The following is an 18,847-nucleotide window of genomic DNA, read 5'->3' on the forward strand; positions in this document are numbered from 1 at the left end:
TGTTTGTTATGTTCCTGCACATGTGGAAATTGACCAATGAGAGCCATCTTATTCTTCCAAGTCATTGAGAGATTACGGACACTGTTGATGTTTACCGAAGAGAGGTCAGACATTTGTTCAAAGAATGAGGGTAGTGCAATTGCGAGGGTCAGTGTTCAAATATGACCAGCAGGGAAACAAATTGAATACTATGCGCAGGGAGGTGAAAGACTGGCCTAAAAGTTCAACACATTTTTGGGGTGAAAAACATACGGTTTGATTGAACCAGATGTTAAAGTAGTCGAGCTGTGCAGTTTTCAATCAGGCTTCTACCATCGCGAGTGTCACCCCTTGTGTAATGAGTGTAGCAGTAGAATTTCCTAAAAAATCTATTTCTTCACCGATATCATTCAAATTTGAAATATATGTAACTTATAGCATCCAAAAGCATTATACTATTGCAAAAGTCTAGATTTATATTTTTGAAAATTATTGTCCAAACAGAGATTCAAACTCCTGTGGTAAACCAGCATAGAACATCACCATCACCATCACCAACACTTCTAAACTGAGATGGGGAACTAAATACCACAACACGTCATGAAAGTTAAACTGGCAAGACATATATCAGTGTTCTGTCAAAGAATAGAAATTGTCAGAATCACAGTACAGGCCAGGATGCTTGCCAACTTTCTGGACCAGTTCATCTTGTTTCATGGCTGACAGTGGTTGCATTATCAAACTGTCTCCGCCTCATCTCCGGCATATTCTTTGGGTCTGGAAGCTAACTGGCAGTCACGTAATCGGATTGTTGGGCATATAATCGGATTGCTAACAAAGCAATAAAATGGGATTTGGAGAATTTCTTTGAACAGGTTTTGATTGTTCTGGATAAACAGCTTGAGAGAATGTGACTTTGTATAATACCAGCATGTCACGGTACCCGCGAGCATACAAAGCAAGATTGTTAAACAAGCAGATCCAAATGTTCTGCTAATCAGCTTTATTCAAATTTCAGTTTGTAATTTAATTTTTTTTCAATGTTTTCAAGTGCTTGTGTTCGGTTGGAGCGATGAGCTGGAAGAGGATGGGTGATGATTTCAGTTTTACATCTATATGTGACCAATTGCTTGCAAAGTTTCCTTATGTTTCTTGTTCCTTTGTGTCATGAGAAACAGGGGAGATGGCACTTTTGGTCTTCAGAAGATCAAGGCAGAATGGCCTTGTAACATGTGTCTGCTTCATTGTGGATTAGGTAGGATTAGGCAAGGATTAGATTGCATGGTGCTTTTTAGAAATATGGTAAAACAAGGACTTGCTGGCAAGGAGACTATGGTGACTACTGTGTCTTCATTTTCTATATAACATGCATTATAGTGGGGAGTATACATTCTCTAAAGGTTCCTTTCCTAGTCTAGGGCCAACTTGAAATCTGGAATTCTGGATCACACACCTTGTGTACTCTACTGAGACAGTAAAGACACATTGGTTTGAGTGGGTTAGGTCACATAAATTGTGTTCTGGTGATTTGGTGCCTCATATGACATATGTTACATTTAACAAATTTCTTGAAGGCATTGTGTATTTGTTGGTTTTCTGTGTGGAGAAGCTGCATCATATCTCGGTAGGCTAGCAGTAATAAACTAGCGCCATATACTTCAGTCATTTCATGAAATTCCATTTAATAATTTAATCTACAAAAGTGAAACACTTTTTCAACATCACTTATTGTCACTAACAGTTGAAATATTGTGGCAGCAACTTTTGTACTTCCGCTTGGCGTTGAAGCATTTACACCTGATTGTTTGGCATTTGCTGTGTCCAGAGCAGCCAGACCCCTCAAACCCATCTTCCACATATAGATGGAATTAAAATTCATGAAATGGCTCAAGTATATTGATTGTTGTCACACAAAATGATGCGAAATGATTGACCTTTAAGTCATTTTACGAAATCTGACTGTAACATATGCATATGCTGTCTGAAATGAAACACTCCATGACACACAGCTGCTGTATCCAGCATGATTCAGTGTCATCATTTTATCTCTGACATTTGCAACCCAAGTCAACTAATGTCTACAAAATCCATGGTCAGTTTGCAAATCACTTTCTCCATTCCCACTAGTTGTTCAGTTCACAGTGCTAACATTAGATTCCTCAACAGTGTCTCAGGAGATGTGGGAATGGAACAGAATTCAGTCCCAAATATCCTACCATTTTCATTTAGGGACTGACAATGAGAAGTGCACCTCGTTTTTCAAACTGAAAATGAGGCAAAAGTTCAGGATTTAGAAGATTCCTCACTACATGTCATTTGTCTTCATCAGGGCCATTGTCCTGAATGGTCCTGAATTTGTCAGTAAATGTTCTTCACAGCAATAGGGTTGATCATCATCGTGAGAGTTCAATGACATAAAGAGTACCAGTCTCAAAGTGCCGTTTAATGTCAGTTATCTTCAGTTTGCGGTCACACTCAAGTCTCTGAGTGAAGAGATGATATAGGAGGAATCTGCTACAGATGCTTGTGTTGGGTTACCATGGTTACACATCATTTGCAAAATCCTAGAAGCATGACCTGTTGTACTATCTTCCTGTTTTCTTTCAGATGAAATGACTTTGGTCAAGATTATCTTCCCTTTATCTGTTGTTTGTTGTTTGATGCCATGCACACATAAATTCAAGCTATATGATGTCACTCTGGCCAGTCTGAATCCAGTGATTGACATCATGAGCTTCCTATGTTCACAAGGATGTTCCTGTTTCTGTCAGAGGAGAAGGACCATGACAAGCATGTTCCATCTTCGCATTTCTTTCAGAGGAGAAAAATGACAAAAGGTCCCAAGTTCCTGTTTAATTGCTCTGTGACAGTGACAGGGAGGTACCTACAATAGACAGCGATATAATCAGATCCCACACTGATAATGCTGTCCCCCACTTTCAGACAAGTCCTACATGCCACCATGTCAGCTGGAGCACTATGCTGATTACTTCAGTTTGGCCACATGGACCTGTCAGGTCTTCAAGGTCTGATGCCCTGAAACATTGTACTGAAAGCTCGGCTGATCCCACAAATGAAATGCTCTTCACCAGGACTGGATTTTTTTTGTGTGTTTTTTTTTATCTGAAAATTTCGTTTTCCAGGTTAGTGCTGTGAAATTGATCATTTTCGAGATGATTGCATTTGTTGCAAGGTTCATCCAATGTGGACTTCTTTCAGTCGGTCTCATGTACCTGTTCTCTAAAGAAATGGTTCAATTAAAGTATTTTTATGGAGAAATTGATAGAGAAGAAATGAAATTGGTGAAAGATGAGTTACACCATGTGTAGTTTGACCAGCAAGAGATTATTTTTGTGTTTTTTCTTCCTTGTTAAGTTCACCCTCTCAATATATTTCATATGCTCATGTTTAGTAAAGGAAGTAAATTATCATTTGTGGTAATGATCTGAGGCTTTAATTTCTGGTTGATTGCAGAGAAATTAGGCACATGAATCATTGTTTAAAGAAGACCTGTCTGTGCAGACTGATGTATGTACTAAAATTATCAGCAGTGGACATGTCAAATGGTTCTGAAAAGTTGCGCAGGGTTAGGTCAAGGAAAAGACATAAATATCTGTATATAGATATGTTTCATTTTGAATGTATTTTATTTCTCCTGTGTTCTTGAAAACAATATCCCAACTTAAAAGATTATTTCTGTAGGAAATGGCCTTTCATAAATATACTACTCAACATTTTCTAAGCACCAGAATAGTTTTCTTAAAGCAACTTGATCCTTAACAAAAGTTGTGTAGTATTCTCTCTTTCGGAAAAATTCTTATTGAAAACTAGAAGAACATTACCACATCGAAGTGTAGCTATTCTTAGCCACGGAATGTGAATCAAAATGACATTATTCATTGTCTCCACTGAGACAATATTCTGATCCCTTGTGGGGTACTGTAATCTTCGTCTGATTGGTGGAAGATGTGTTATCACCAAATCAGCCACCATTACTGTATTACATTCCATATGAATGAATTTAAATGAAAATGGCTTTTTCCCACAGGTACTGCTCTTACTTTGTGGAAACTGTACTTGAGGTATGTTGTCATTGGTAAAATTACTTTGCCAGTGTCAAGGTCAGAAGTCAAATTTAAAGGAGACAATTAGAGTGATGTGCAATTTGATAAATCATGTATTCGTCAGCTTCATCTGAACAATCTCTCCAGTGATCAAGCGTGATAGCACTCCTTCAGAATCCAGAGGTAATCTAGCAAGCTTTCTAAATTGCCTTTGCAAGGGAGAGGAAATAGATTACATCTAATTTACACTATTTTGCTGCGTCGGTCTTGCTGAATACCTTGCAAGCTTGACTAATCTTGAATCAACCGCAAATTCATTTCTTACGATATTCCTGAAAATGAGTTCATGGGCATGAAATGAATCTCAATATTCTCACCATGTGAAAGTGATATGCATCAACCCAATTTCAGAGACAGATGAAAAAAGTCAACTACTGACTGCATTTTACCAGGAAGGTGTAATTTACTCAAAAAATCAATGGATTTGAAATGGACCACCTCGTCTGATGGCCAAGAAATAGATTGACATGCCGTCACAGAATTTAGCCATACGAAGTTATACTAACGTGTTCTGTTCCTGAAACTTAAAGGAATTGTGTTTAATCCATGCAGAAATTCCCAGCCTTGAGGCATTTGGTGTTGGCAGCCCAGTCGCCTTTGCACCAAGGCAAATATTGTCACTGTTGTTCCGTATTGAACAGACATTGACAGGAGGTGAAGCACTGAACGCCGAAGTCACAGCACCTTGTGATTCACTCAAAGGCTGTTTTGATGAAATTGTTGAAAAACGCCTTGCATATGGAAATGCCGGGAATATTCTATGAAGCATCCAGCCAATCAGTTGGTGTGCTGTGATAGGCTACGTATGAAACTTCCAGGGACTAGTCAATACACAGTGGTATGGATATGATTAGGTTGTGATGGAACCTCTGAATGCCAAGCTTGTCTGTGATCGGAATAACTTCCACTGAGTTGCCGGCCCCAAACTGACATGATTCTATTGATTCGTTGGTCTTATCTATCAGTCCGAGTGGTTGTCCGCCACTGGTCAGCACATTCAACTTGTTGAGGTAGAGATAATTCAGTTTGCATGTAATTGTACCAGGAGCTTCAAAGCAGTGCCATTGCTTATTGTGAGGACATGCTGAATTGCCAGTTGGAATTGTTTGTCCTTCCTTAAGGTAGCCACTCTGAACAGATGACATTAGGTGCCATCATCTTTGTAGCAGACTTTTATCGTACAGTCATGTTATGGACCATTTTCATTTTCCTCTTCTGCTCCAAACAAATGAAGTCAGCATGGTGTATCTGTTTCAACACAGCCATGGCTAGAAAAGGAGCAATTGGTGTCCAGTATTAACAAATAATTCTGAGTGGAAAAAAAGGTCCTTGGTGCTGATTGCCCAAAGCTACTACAATGTTGGTTCAAATGTTCCTTAAATATGTGTTATACCTGGAGGCAAACAAATTTCAACCTTTTTTTATTCTTGTTTGGTGTTCATACTTTGGGCACTAGTTTGCCTGCACTAGATTTGATTAGGGGCAGGCTGCTGAGGTCGTATGGGTTCACTCACCTAGCTTTCTCTTGGAATTATTGCCACACAGAACCATTGTATCAATCTGTAACAGCTAAGGACATCACCCAAGTTGCCTTCCAGACTTCTTACTTCCCAGAACGCCCTTTATGTTGCCTCATGGAACGTCTCTAAGTTGCCACAAAAACATCTTCTGAGTTGCCTCATAGAACATCTTCTGAGTTGCCTCACACATCATCTTCTAAGTTGCCTCCAAGAACATCCTCTAAGTTGCCACAAAGAACATCTTCTGAGTTGCCTCATGGAACATCTGCTAAGTTGTTTCATAGAACATCTTCAGAGTTGCTTCATGGAACATCTGCTAAGTTGTTTCATAGAACATCTTCAGAGTTGCTTCATGGAACATCTGCTACGTTGTTTCATAGAACCTCTTCTAAGTTGCCTCTTAGAGCATCCTCTAAGTTGCTTCACACATCATCCTTTTAGTTGCCTCCCAGAGCTGTAACCTAGTTCAGTTGCCTCCAAGACCAACCCTAATAATACAGACTATAAACACCAAGCTACCCATGACAAAATTTAATAAAAGACTGTTTCAAGTTAGTAATTCTGCTCAATATTCAGTAATTGCATGGCTAACATTGAAAACTAGTGTGGTGTATCAGTATGTCAGCTCTGAGTTTGCATTATGCCCCATAAATTCCTGATTCAAACTGCTCGTCCTGAGGCTTTTCCCTATGTTTTGACAGGTAATGAAGTTTAATAGCTTGGTGATAGCTAAGTAGATTTAGCTGAAAGCCATAAACATTCCTTCATGGAGCCAGCACAAAAAGGTCTCTTCTGTTGTTTCTTTCCATTAAATTAGACACTTTTTTAGAATTTTACAAAATCCATTTTCTATCCAATGCCTGCATTGCAATTAGTATAGTTTTAACTTCACGTATAATTGGCTTTGCATCAAATATGCGACGAGCCAGTAGCATCCTTCAGTGACATTAATTGTCTTCGTGGAGCATCCTCCGCATGGTGGCTGTTCTACATGTCTTAACAGCAGTGTACAGCTGCAAAAAAATCAATGTAATTAATTTTCACGATAATGTATATTGATTGGAGACATCAGTAATGTTTGGCTACTTTATATCACTATTAGATGTCTCAGGGATTACTTAAAGAGACTCTGCAAGGAACCATTAAGGGTGTGATGGCTTCATCTATTTGCATCTAGCTTGGATTTTACATCATCATTTCACATTGAGAAATGGTAAGTCAAATTATTTTATTTTCCTTTTGAAAAATACGGCTGCTGAAGTTCATAAAATCTTTTAACAGGATAGGAGAAGCTTTGTGAGCAGTAGGAAAGACTTTTCTTGCCAAAAGACCAGGTACAGGATGGAGAATGTGAATACAGATAACATGCTGCATGGAGAACGGTTTTCATAAATTCTTAGCTGGTTTCAGTTTCTTCTTTGTCTAGATGGAACAGTATTTACATGAAACAGTATTGATTTTCAGTCACATACAAGTCTTGATAAATTGTTCCTGGAGTTTCTTGATATATTACTTGATCTTCACTCGTGGAGTGGCATGGTACTTGTGATATCTCCTCACACATGCAGGCTCTGGGTGAGCGTATTGCCTAGTAGGAAGTAATCCCCAGAACACCATTCTTGTCAGTGCGTGAAAAAAGATAGTCACTTATTTGGCTTATCCATTTCTTAACCAGCACATTTGGAAACTTTCTTTTTGGACAATCATTGAATATGAAACATTTGCAGATCAATTTGATTGAGGTTGAAATCACAAACTATTCATTATTACTTCATGGGAAAGACCTGTGAAGATCTGGTATGAATACAGTTGGATATGATGTTCAGACATGGTACTGAACTGCTTTAATGTCTGGGCCCCATCAGCATGCTATGATACAACAAAATGGTGTATAATGTGGCCTACTGCAGGTCTCTCCTTTCTTCCTCTTTTTGCTGGCTTTGAAACCAAAACTGGTGTTCCTCATCAGCATATGACTGTATTCATGCTGAAAGTGGCGTAAAGCAAAACTCACTCATCTGTTCAATTTTGTCAAAGTGAGAATTCTGTATTTCTCATGATTTTCCAATGTGAGGACAATGTTAAAATGTCCTATCACCTAATCTTCCACTTGTCACATCTTTATGACACCTCCTTTAATTACTCAAGGAGGATATTCTTTTCAGCATGAACATTACTAATCACAATTGTAAGTGAACATAATTGGTTCAAAAGTAGCCATTTTCGTTGACACTTGTGACAGCTGATGCAAATCAATTGGGCCTTACATCTAACAGACCATGGACCGTCCTTTTGTCGATGGATTCCATGGGGAATAGCATCACAGCAGCTGAAATCCTTCCATTAAATTGACTTCATATACTTTCAAACATCATTGTATGAGCTTGATCATAATGGTAGCATCTGTGGCTCATTGGATAATCATAAAACTTGGCTGGTGGAGATGATTCTGGCAATTTAGGATGTTGAGGAGCAGAATGAGACTGCAGCGGTACTGGTGACGTGTGAGGCACTCTGCTCCACTGGTTCGCCTTGCACCAATCAATTAATATTTGATTACAAAAGCAGGCACCCTTAGAGCCGGCAACACAATCTGACTGGAAACTATTCAGTTTTCGGCTACTGATATGGCAAGACCAAATAGTGTAGAACAGATCTGTGTTGTGCTACAAGTGTCAGCAAAAGTAAATAATGTAGAACAATTCTGTGTTGTGCTACTAAAGTGGTAAGACCAAATAATGTAGAACAAATCGGTGTTGTGCTTTGGTTTGGCAAAACCAAATATTGTAGAACAAATATGTGTTGTGCTACAGGGGTGGCAAAACCAATAATGTAGAACACTTCTTTGTTGTGCTGCTGAGGTGGTAAGACCAGATAATGTAGAACAAGTCAGTGTTGTGCTAATTATGTGGCAAAGCCAAATTGTGTAGAACAATGTGGCAAGACCAAATATCTCAGGACAACTGATGTGCTGTGGGATTTAGAAACCAATCATGTGTTGGTATGGGATAAGTACAAATCTTTAAAAACCTGACCTTTGAAACTATGTCTTTGGTTACTGACTTATACCTGTACTCTAACAATGATTTCATTTTAAGAAGTACAGTTCTATGAATTCCAACTCATATTCAGTAGTTCATATTTCACACATGTCATCACATCCCAATTGTCTAGGTCAGTGCACATGCTGATGATCACTGGATTGTCTGGTCCAGACACGATTATTCACAGATGGCTGCCATATGTCTGGAATATTGCTGAGAATGGCATTAAACACCAAACAAACAAACCAAAACTTGTAGATACTGCTTTTGTCCTGGTTCGATATGATTTGAATCTGTGATGCTTGAGGACAATCCATTAATCTGCCTACTCATCTAGACTGTAACAACATGCTGGACATGAACTATGGCCATCTGTGGTGAAGCCTGATAGAGTCAGGATGTATTCTTTGTCTGAAGTCTCAAGGTTCCTGTATTGGGATAAATGACTCTGTAGGTCAATGAGGCCTGATAATGACACACTGTAGGCAGCCATTACTAGAGTCTTACACTGAGTACTTTGTAGAGGTCCTTAAACACATCTCCTGTAACAACAATGGGCCTTGTTCCAGCACTTAGACCTTGACTTTGGAGTCTGCTCTTCTTGATGACCAAGGGGTTCCAAGACCTGTTGACATGTCATGAAATTTGAGTCATACTGAAAGGATTTGATGGTTGTAGTTTGTGGACCAGGTTGAATGTGTGTCATGATACACAAACATCATGGATCATAAGAATGAAGATTTTTATGGATATCAACTTCTTTATGTGAGAACACAACGTTTCGGAGTTAATGCTTACTCCTTCATCAGGATCATGGATCATTTCTGATGCTGTCAGTGATTAGGAGGACATGGTTCAGACCTTTCACACACTCACTCGTTTTTGCTTGCTTGTTCAATGGACAAATCCTCATTTATTCACTTTCACTCTCTGATTTCTTTGACACATCCCAATTGCGTAGATCATGATGTTGATCACTGGATTGTCTGGTCCAGACACTGTTATTATCAGACTGCTGTCAGATGGCTGGAATATTGCTGAGTGTGGTATAAAACAAAACTCAGTCACTCACTACTTCACCTAATCACCTTGACCCAGTTTCACTACATGCTATCGAAACTGAGGCAGTGGTAACTCCCAAAGTTTAGCTATGAGATCGGGCAGGGTTAGTGTAGATTCATACCCACAAGTCTATGTGAAACATGGAACATCTGATCCCACAATTATAACTGTAGGTGCGATTGTAGTGAAATAATACTGGTACACTGAGCGTTTTGTCAATATTAACAACAATACTCTTTGTATCTCATTGTAAAACCTATTTACCACACAGCATGATCTGATATGTTTTACTTGTGTCAATCAAATCATCTTTTATACATTTGTCCATGAAATTTGCCGTCATAAAACGTTATTATACAAATGGATCCATTAAGTACAGCAAAGGCTCCACTCAAGCTCATATCAACTTCAACTTCACCTTAAGGCTGAATTACATCACATATATGCCAATTTTTGTATCCCTGAAACGTAAACAATATTGACTTTGGAAAGGAGGCAAACAGCAATTACAACATACTGCCATTATATCATATTTCCTTGGTCAATAATTATCGACATTGCAGTCATATTATCACATGTAAACAATGAAGTGCTTTGTCTGCCGATTCTAATTCTGTCTTTGACTATGAAAGCAAACAACCTTGGTATGGCAATACTGGTGATGTTTTGACTGCAAATATATCATGCCACTATCTAGGGAGTATTTATTGCGAAGCTAACATATCGGTTATCTTGTATAAATCAATAATGGCAAGTACGATCAGCTCAGAACATTAGGTCCACCACCATCAACTTCAGAACAATCCGTGGCTTAGCTGGTGGAATATAGTTTCTGCTTGTAAAACTGAGTAATCATTCAAAATGTCTCCATATCACTTTAATCTGATAAAATATATTTGTTTGGACTTGTGATATCTTCTTTGATACTTGAAATGCAAGATGGAGTTTCTTTTGCATTACGTGTAGTACAGAGGTGTATTTATGTTTATATTGTGAGTATTTCTTTGTTTTGTTGGTAATTTGAATGTGAATGATGTGTCATACAGATGTTGACTTATTGGATGTCAGTTTGTGTAAATGTTAAGTCATGACTCAAAGTTACATGTCTATCAGCTGCTGATAAACAATTTACTCTATCAGGGAATCTTTGTTGTAGAAAGTTAAAAGACAAGCGTTTTGATGGGTGTTACAGTGTTCGCGCACTTGCCGTGACAAACGACATTTACTTGTTGACGCTACATTCCAGTTCCCAGGAAATTCCCACACATGATTAATCTACATGCTTTGGCTTTGAGATCTACAGAACAACAGGCAGGGATGGATGGCAGCCCAGGCTTTAATCTTGCCATGCATGGGCGGCCATATTGACAATTTTAAGTGTAGGCTCGGGCAGACAAGTCAATTGCTTCGGAGGTGATATTGATTAGTGTGCATTGTTCTTGCAGGCTATCAATGTGACAGCATAAAGTGACGCCAGCAACGCCAGCAACACCGACCACAGTCAGTTCTACCCCACCACTCCTCAAGTGTCTTTGACACATCTGCCTAAACTCCGCCAACATGGCTGCCTTCATAGCGAAACAAATGGTAGGCAATCAGCTCAAGTCCGTCACAGGTGAGTGGTCACAGTTCAAAGGAAAATGATACAGTATGGTTCCCTTCTAGTTCAGTTTGTAAATATGGTTTGTAAATGTTTGGTGATTGTTTGACCTAAGGGTCTTTCTGTCGCGTGTTGCATTTGTGTCACAAGGCTAAGGATTGCAACTGCAGCTCTAATGATCCAGATTGCCTCATCTTGTTGCCTTAAAGGATTTTGGAATTATATTACACTGAATGTCACAACAGATATTCTTTGCATATTTTTGTTGACAGTATGGGGGCTGTACCAATATTATCTACTGCTTTTTAGTTTTAACATGAAGTTTTTCAGAGACGTTTTTACAATAAAATAATTTCTTATTTGAGCATTACTTATTCATGGAATGCTAAACATATCAATTTTGGAAAGAATGTATGTCACATGGCCTGTGTCACTTTGAACTGAGGTTATGTTTGTTGATTCTTCCCTGCAAGTTGTATTGATATGATGCTTTGAATATTTGATATTGCCCACCACCCGATAAGGCTTCTGTGGTTGTCATGGAGTCGATGACTTTCAGATCCAGAAATAGACAATTAATGGTAAAATCAGTTGATATTATGAGGGCCTCCAACCCATGGGAGGCCTGGTGTGGAAGTGTGTGTTTGTGCTGGCCTAATTCACTCAGCCATTCCAGTAATCAATGAGCGAAGAGACTGAGATTGTCCTGCCATTATCAGCTCCTCCACCTGAATTTGATGAGTTTCCACCTCCAAACTGAATGTTTGTGTCTTACAGACTGGATAGGGATGTTTGTCTGATGGAGGACATCATGAGGCCATACTGACAGGGTGAAGGTTGGCCTCCTCCTCATTGAATGTCTTATACAATGGCTGTGTAATCGGGGAGGTATGTCTGATAAGAGTGCATGGTTGTGGGCAGAGAAGGCAAACTTGTGGATGAGGCGAGCATCTATCCTCTGGTCTGCATGGTTGCAGAGAGCATCCATCCTCTGGTGTATGTAGCTATGGAGAGCATCCGTCCCCTGGTGGAGTTGTAGAGAGCATCCATCCTCTGGTGTGTATAGTTGCAGAGAGCATCTGTCCTCTGGTATATATGGTTGTGGAGAGCATCCATCCTCTGGTGTATATGGTTGTGGAGAGCATCTGATCTCTGGTGTATATGGTTGCAGAGAGCATCCTTCCTCTGGTGTATGTGGTTGTGGAGAGCATCTGTCCTCTGGTGTATATGGTTGTGGAGAGCATCTGATCTCTGGTGTGTATGATTGCAGAGAGCATCCTTCCTCTGGTGTATATGGTTGTGGAGAGCTTCTGTCCTCTGGTATATATGGTTGTGGAGAGCATCCATCCTCTGGTGTATATGGTTGTGGAGAGCATCTGATCTCTGGTGTGTATGATTGCAGAGAGCTCTCGTTTAAATATTCAGGATGTGTTTTCTTTGAACAAGCCACAGTTTTCATCTCATGTGCCAACTAAGTCAAGGTGTGGTTGTCTACACAAATCAATGACCAGACTTGGCAGGGCTGTTTGAGTTATTATAGACTTAACTACATCGGGATGATTATCAGTTCTTTGGCGTGCAGGAAACAGCCAGCGCCCATGAATGCTTCCTGATGCTTCAGATGCAAAACTAATGCCAGTTTGGACAATAATACACATCAGTTCATGGTTTTGTAACCACGCCATGTTTACCAAAACAATTGGTCTCGAGAAAGTCTCAAATGGCCATTTCTTACAGAATATCAAAACTGTAACTGTAAAGCATCAGTAAGTAGCAAATACCGTACTTCCTCCCATGAAACGATTGGGTCTACATTTTCTCAAAGACTTTTAATTTCTTACCGAATTCTGAAACTGTAAACGTGAAGCATCTGTAACTGTTGCAAATACCCTACTTGCTCCAGTAAGTGTAGGCTATGTTAGTTTTGAATTTCTTCCCCTTAAATAAATAACAGCCTAGAAATATTTACTTGGTGAAGGAGTAAGAAAATACTCCAAAATATGTGCTTCTCTTAATGAAGAATTTTACCTCCATAAATCTTCACCTTTCGTGTGTCTATAGATCCAGGTGCATCATAATGTGTAGATGTTGTTTGTATCCAGATTTATATAAGTATTTTAATAGTAATTTTCATATGTCTGCTTTCATAAAAGCATCCAATCAGTGTGACTAAGGTTAAAACAGTTTTCATTTTTTATTTAATTTACAACAATGATCTGCTGCGGAGTTGCACCAATCTAATAGTTTTATGACTGAGGTGGTTGTACACCAAGATGTGTCTCCAGTCCATCGGTCTGGAAGTATCAGTGTTAAGTAAGGTTCTGCCCTTGTCACACTGGCGTGAACAATATGTTCTTAAATGCTCAACTGTTTGAATTCAACGTTAATTACATTGTCCACTATATTCAACCTGTCAGAGGCGGTGTCCTGGGTAGCCTAGTGGTTAAAGCATTTGCTTGTCACACCTATGATCTGGGTTCCATTCACCACATTGGTGCAATGGGTGAAACCCATTTCCAGTGTCACCCTATTGCTGAAATATTTCTAAAAGCAGTCTAAAAACAAACTCACTTACTCAACTTGTTGACACTAGGGGCATTTTAACATTTCACACCCTCTGTACTGATGTGTCCTTTCTGTAATAGCTGTGAATATATAATCATATTAGCAACTCAAGCTTACACAACAGTGTAGGTTAAATATTAACCATCAGGTCTCTAATTTCCCCCAGCCTGATCATATTAAGTATAAAAACATCCTTATTCGATGCAGGGATGATGTTTCAATGATGATTCCAAAACTGTTATTAAGCAGGCAAATTACATTAATAGATCAGAAACATATATACAAGTATTAGGTAGCATGTGTAGAATTCACTACATTGCTACGTGGTAAGATAGGGTGGTAGGCGTGGAGATGCGAGTTATAAGTTGAATATGCAGCAAAAAATCCTAACAAATAAACACGGGATTACAGTGAGTGAGTTTAGTTTTACATTACTTATAGCAATATTCCAACAGTGGCATGGCGTGGGACACTGATATTGGCTTTACGCATTTTACCCATGTAGGGAATCGAACCCAGGTCTTTGTGGGCTCTCAGTGTGTAGCCATAATTCCTACCCAGAAAATGTTTTCATTCTAAATCTATGCAGATGTGATATTGCCACTTCTGGAAGAATTCCAGTGATTTGCTCAACTATATTCAGTGATGTAGGACAATAGCATGCGCATGCAGTAGATGGCTGATGGGAGATTTATGAGCCACTGCTCAACTCCCCATGTACCGGTAGATGAAACAGCGTAGACATGTTATAACACACTGACAGACAGCTGGGCAGCATGATTTATTCATCTACATTTGTGAATGTAATCACTGTATTCAGTAATACAATCAAATATGCATTCATGGATTGCCAAGAATTTAATATTATTATTTATTTAATTTATTTAATATATTTATAATATATATTTATATTTATATTTATAATTTTATTTAATATATTTATTTGATATTAGCACAACAATTTGCAGACTTAAGTTTGGATGTCTTTGGAGTTAATAGTAAAGAATACAACTTCATTGATAACCATTTCTTTTATATCTACACTGATACGTCGTCACTCAATGCAATAAACAAGAAGTTGTGACCTATTAAGGTGTATGCTTTGTTATTGACACATCAACTTAAACAATGCTGATCAAGCTATTAGCCTTGGGGGGTATTTATTCTAAGAAATATTTTTCACCCTACAAATGCGTTAATGTAGCCTTTTCATTGTGGTATTATTTATCTGTTTTTCGTCATGTTTGACTCCTCCCTGGTTTAATGGATAAAGTGTCTGCCCGAAGAAGAGATTGTCAGGGTTTGATACTAAGCTGTGTTATACCAAAAGACATTGAAGTTGAAACTTGTCTTTACCCTGCCTGGGGATTGGCGTTTAAGCAGAGAGTGGGGATACTGTTTCTGGGGGGGGAATTTCACGTTTGAACTCCGTCATTGTGTGGGAGTGAGCAGCCTAGTGCTATAATTAAGGAGAGGAACTGACAAACAGAAACAAATATGTCGAGTGTAATAAACTTGAACTGGATGTTGAGCTCCATTGTGCATCATCTTATCCCATGTGTTGTGTTTATACAGAGCGATGAAGTTTTTGCAGTTTTGGAACGGCTTTGTGGTTGAGCCTATCGGTTGACATTTTGTTTCCTTCTATTTTCCCTGAGATTTCATCTTGTAGTTTGTCTTGTCTGTTTGATCTTTAGCTTGAATTTGTTTTAAGTCTTGTGCATCTGTTTTTATATCATGAAAATATTAAGTGAAAGGTCTTGATCAGAAAATACAAATGCCCTTGTTGGCCTGTATCAGCCTTTTTCCATATTTTGAAGTGTTAGTTCTTTTGTTCTTTTGTTGAACACCGGGTTCTGGTTTGCTCATTGGTACAAGGTGTGAGCTCCTTTCTTATCACACCTAAGACCTGGATTTGATTCTCTACAATGGTAATATATGGGAAGCCTATTTCTGATGTCCTCCGTCATGACATTGTTGGGATATTTCAAAAGGTAGCATAAGACAATACTTACTTTGAATGTTGTTTTGATCTCTGGCCAGTTCTGCTTCTCTTTCTAAGACCCTTGAGGAGGCATCTAACAGGATCAGCTAGTGAGGCTAGTTGACTTGCTTTACACATATCACTAACTGTATAGTTTGATGTTCATGCTGTTTATCTCTGGATTGTCTGGTCCAGATCAGTTATTTTACAGACCACCGTTTAGCTGGAATTTTGCAGTGTGATGTTAAACACCAAATGAAACAAATTCTCTCCAGCTGTCAACATAAAGCTGCATTTCCATTAAATACAGTGGTATCTGGATTCTACACTATTCTCCCTCCATTTCCAAATGGCCACACCTGCAATATAACAGTGTTGTGAATCACCATTTACTCATGGTCTTTGGGGGTATACAGGAATTATCTCCCTTTGGCTAGCCAGAATCCTGTGATCATGTGTGTGAATCCCAAATTCAATCGATCATTGTGATGATGATGATGATGATGATGATGATGATGATGATGGTGGTGGTGTTAGTATGACAGTGCCATACCTGTGTTTGGTTTGATTGAGGTGATACTTAAGCATATAGACCTGCAACAGGTATCTTGCTCTTCTATCACATCAACTGGACACGTGATGTAATCAGAATTCTGTTCCAGATGGAGTTACACCCCTTTCTACTATCTCGGGCCATTCCCAAGTTAAATCTGCAACTTATTCGTACTCGTTGATTTATATTTCCTTTTTGAGCTGCAAAACATTCCTTGGCACAGAACATGGAAGCAGTGCAACACGAATCCCCTGGCTAATCCATCACAACTGGAAGCCTCCTCGTAAGCTAATGGCTGTGAGGATTTGACAAGTGTGGTGATATAAAGCATCCTGCACTGGAACCTGCCTTAAAGCTGACCTGTCAAAACTGCATCGTTTGGAGTAGGTCTAAATCTGGCTTTATGTCAGACAGCTCAAGTCGTAGGCCATAAATGTGAAAACTATAGAACTTGATGTCAAACCATCGTGTGAGCTATGGCAGGGATTAATAGTGTTGGAGGAGAAGGACGATGAGCCCAGTCGTGATTCATACAGGCTTGAAAAACAGGAACTGGACCATCTAGCAAAGAAAAATTGAATTTAAAGATCTGTCCTGAAAATTCTTGAATTTGAAGGTCCATCATCAAAAGTTTTGAATTTGAAGGTCCATCATCAAAAGTCTTGAATTGGAAGGTCCATCATGAAAAGTCTTGAATTTGAAGGTCCATCATGAAAATTCTTGAATTTGAAGATCCATCGTGAGAAGTCTTGAATTTCATCCATGCTCCATTCCCATGGGTCTTATCATCTCAAATTACATGTGGGGCAGAGGGTTAGCCCAGCAGCGTTCGCTCATCGTGCAGAAGGCCCAGGTTCAATTCCCCACATGGGTACACTGTGTGAAGAACATTTCTGGTCTCCTACGCAGTAACATTTCTGGAATATTGCTCAAGGCAACATAAGACCAGATTCACTCACTCTCTCAAAATCCCAGTATTTCCTTTAGTAAATTTGATTTTCTAAGCTTAGCTGTCTCTGGCAAGATGAAAATGCTCACAGAAATCTGTTTGATAGAAGAGTTGTTTTCATGTCCATTGAAACTGTAGTGACTTTGGTTTCGTAGCAGTTCATAATTTGATTGGTCAGAAAAATGGAAAATGAAAGACAAGGGCAGGTAATCTGAGATTGCAAGAACTTCCAAGATGGTGGTTTAACGAAATACCATCCCTGGAGGATGAGAGGAATATTGAGAAAAGGGAATCATGTTTCTTGTATTTCTGTAAGAATAAAAATCATCTCATTCCTTGAGGCAGGTCATCCTTTTAACTGTCTGATCCATTTCAATGAATCAAACTCAAACTATAGTGCCCAATATCACGCACAAGGTTTGGCTGATTGCCTTAGTAAAAATATCTGTTGCTTGCTTAGGGCCTACACAGATATTATGCCAGTGTTTTTAACATCAGTGTGATGAGACTCCTGTCATTACAATCACCCAGGATATTTGTACATTTCTATGTACATTGTATGATGAATTTAAACTTGCGTGGATTGACGCAATATATATCACACCTCAGAATATATATTTCACAGACTGAACACATTTGGATCAGCCGGGTAATGGCAAACCAAGGGAAAGTTTCTTTTGAGATAATGTTGTTTTCGATTTCATTAATTGTTAATTATCAGTGGTTTCATTATCCATGATTGAATTGAAAGTGTGTAGATTGTGTGAAACTCAACACACACTTGACACTGGATCGTTAGCTTTCTAACTGGGCTTATACTTGAATTATTGCAATTCCAAATCATAGAGAAACACAAATGTTAAAATTCTGTAATTTACGATAATGAGGAAATGTCAACCAGACTGATGTTCACAGAAGAAGCAAGGAACGTTTCTTGGTCATTACGGAGACATACTCTGACAAATGAGCAGTGACATGGCACCAGTCTGTCTGAAACTACAGCAGAAGAACATAATGATGGCACCCTTCATCCTGAAGCCATTCTAAATACTGCGCATTGATGAGAATAATACCCATCAATACCCTTATTTGTTGGCCATGTTTCATAATGTGGAAAACTTTGTGACTTGACGTCTGCTTTAGGATCTTCATGATGAGTTGGTGGAATATCTGCATCGTCTCAATTTGTTTGCTTGTCATTTTTTGTGATGGGACTTGATGTCCAGTTTGAGAGAATGAGAGCACCTTGTTTTACAATATCCTGTTTATGAGTAGTCAAGGTGAGAGTAGTATACCAAGATTGATGTGTAAATACAAATCATCAATGCCAGTGAATAACCATTCTTGATTATGAGAATGGCATCAAAGATGGTTTACTATTTGCTTAGAATTTCTCATGTTGGAGATCTGGGTTAGAATTGGTCTGAAGCAACCCATTCTTGGTGTAGGAGGCAACAAATGGGATCG

The 18,847-nt window shown here is 38.9% G+C and overlaps 1 protein-coding gene across 5 annotated transcripts in view; it reads left to right on the forward strand.

The window, feature by feature from the left end:
- LOC137265478 (complexin-like) overlaps positions 1–18,847 on the forward strand; it is a 197,437-nt gene that overhangs the window by 152,882 nt on the left and 25,708 nt on the right. For all 5 annotated transcript variants that reach the window (XM_067800885.1, XM_067800883.1, XM_067800886.1 and 2 more), the window contains one exon: positions 11,175–11,344. In XM_067800885.1, coding sequence (XP_067656986.1) covers positions 11,290–11,344 — 55 coding nt within the window. In that variant the 5' untranslated portion in view covers positions 11,175–11,289. The remainder of the gene's footprint in view (positions 1–11,174; positions 11,345–18,847) is intronic.

The sequence above is a fragment of the Haliotis asinina genome, chromosome 15 (genome assembly GCF_037392515.1).
Source record: "Haliotis asinina isolate JCU_RB_2024 chromosome 15, JCU_Hal_asi_v2, whole genome shotgun sequence".
NCBI classification, from domain to species: Eukaryota; Metazoa; Mollusca; class Gastropoda; order Lepetellida; family Haliotidae; genus Haliotis; species Haliotis asinina.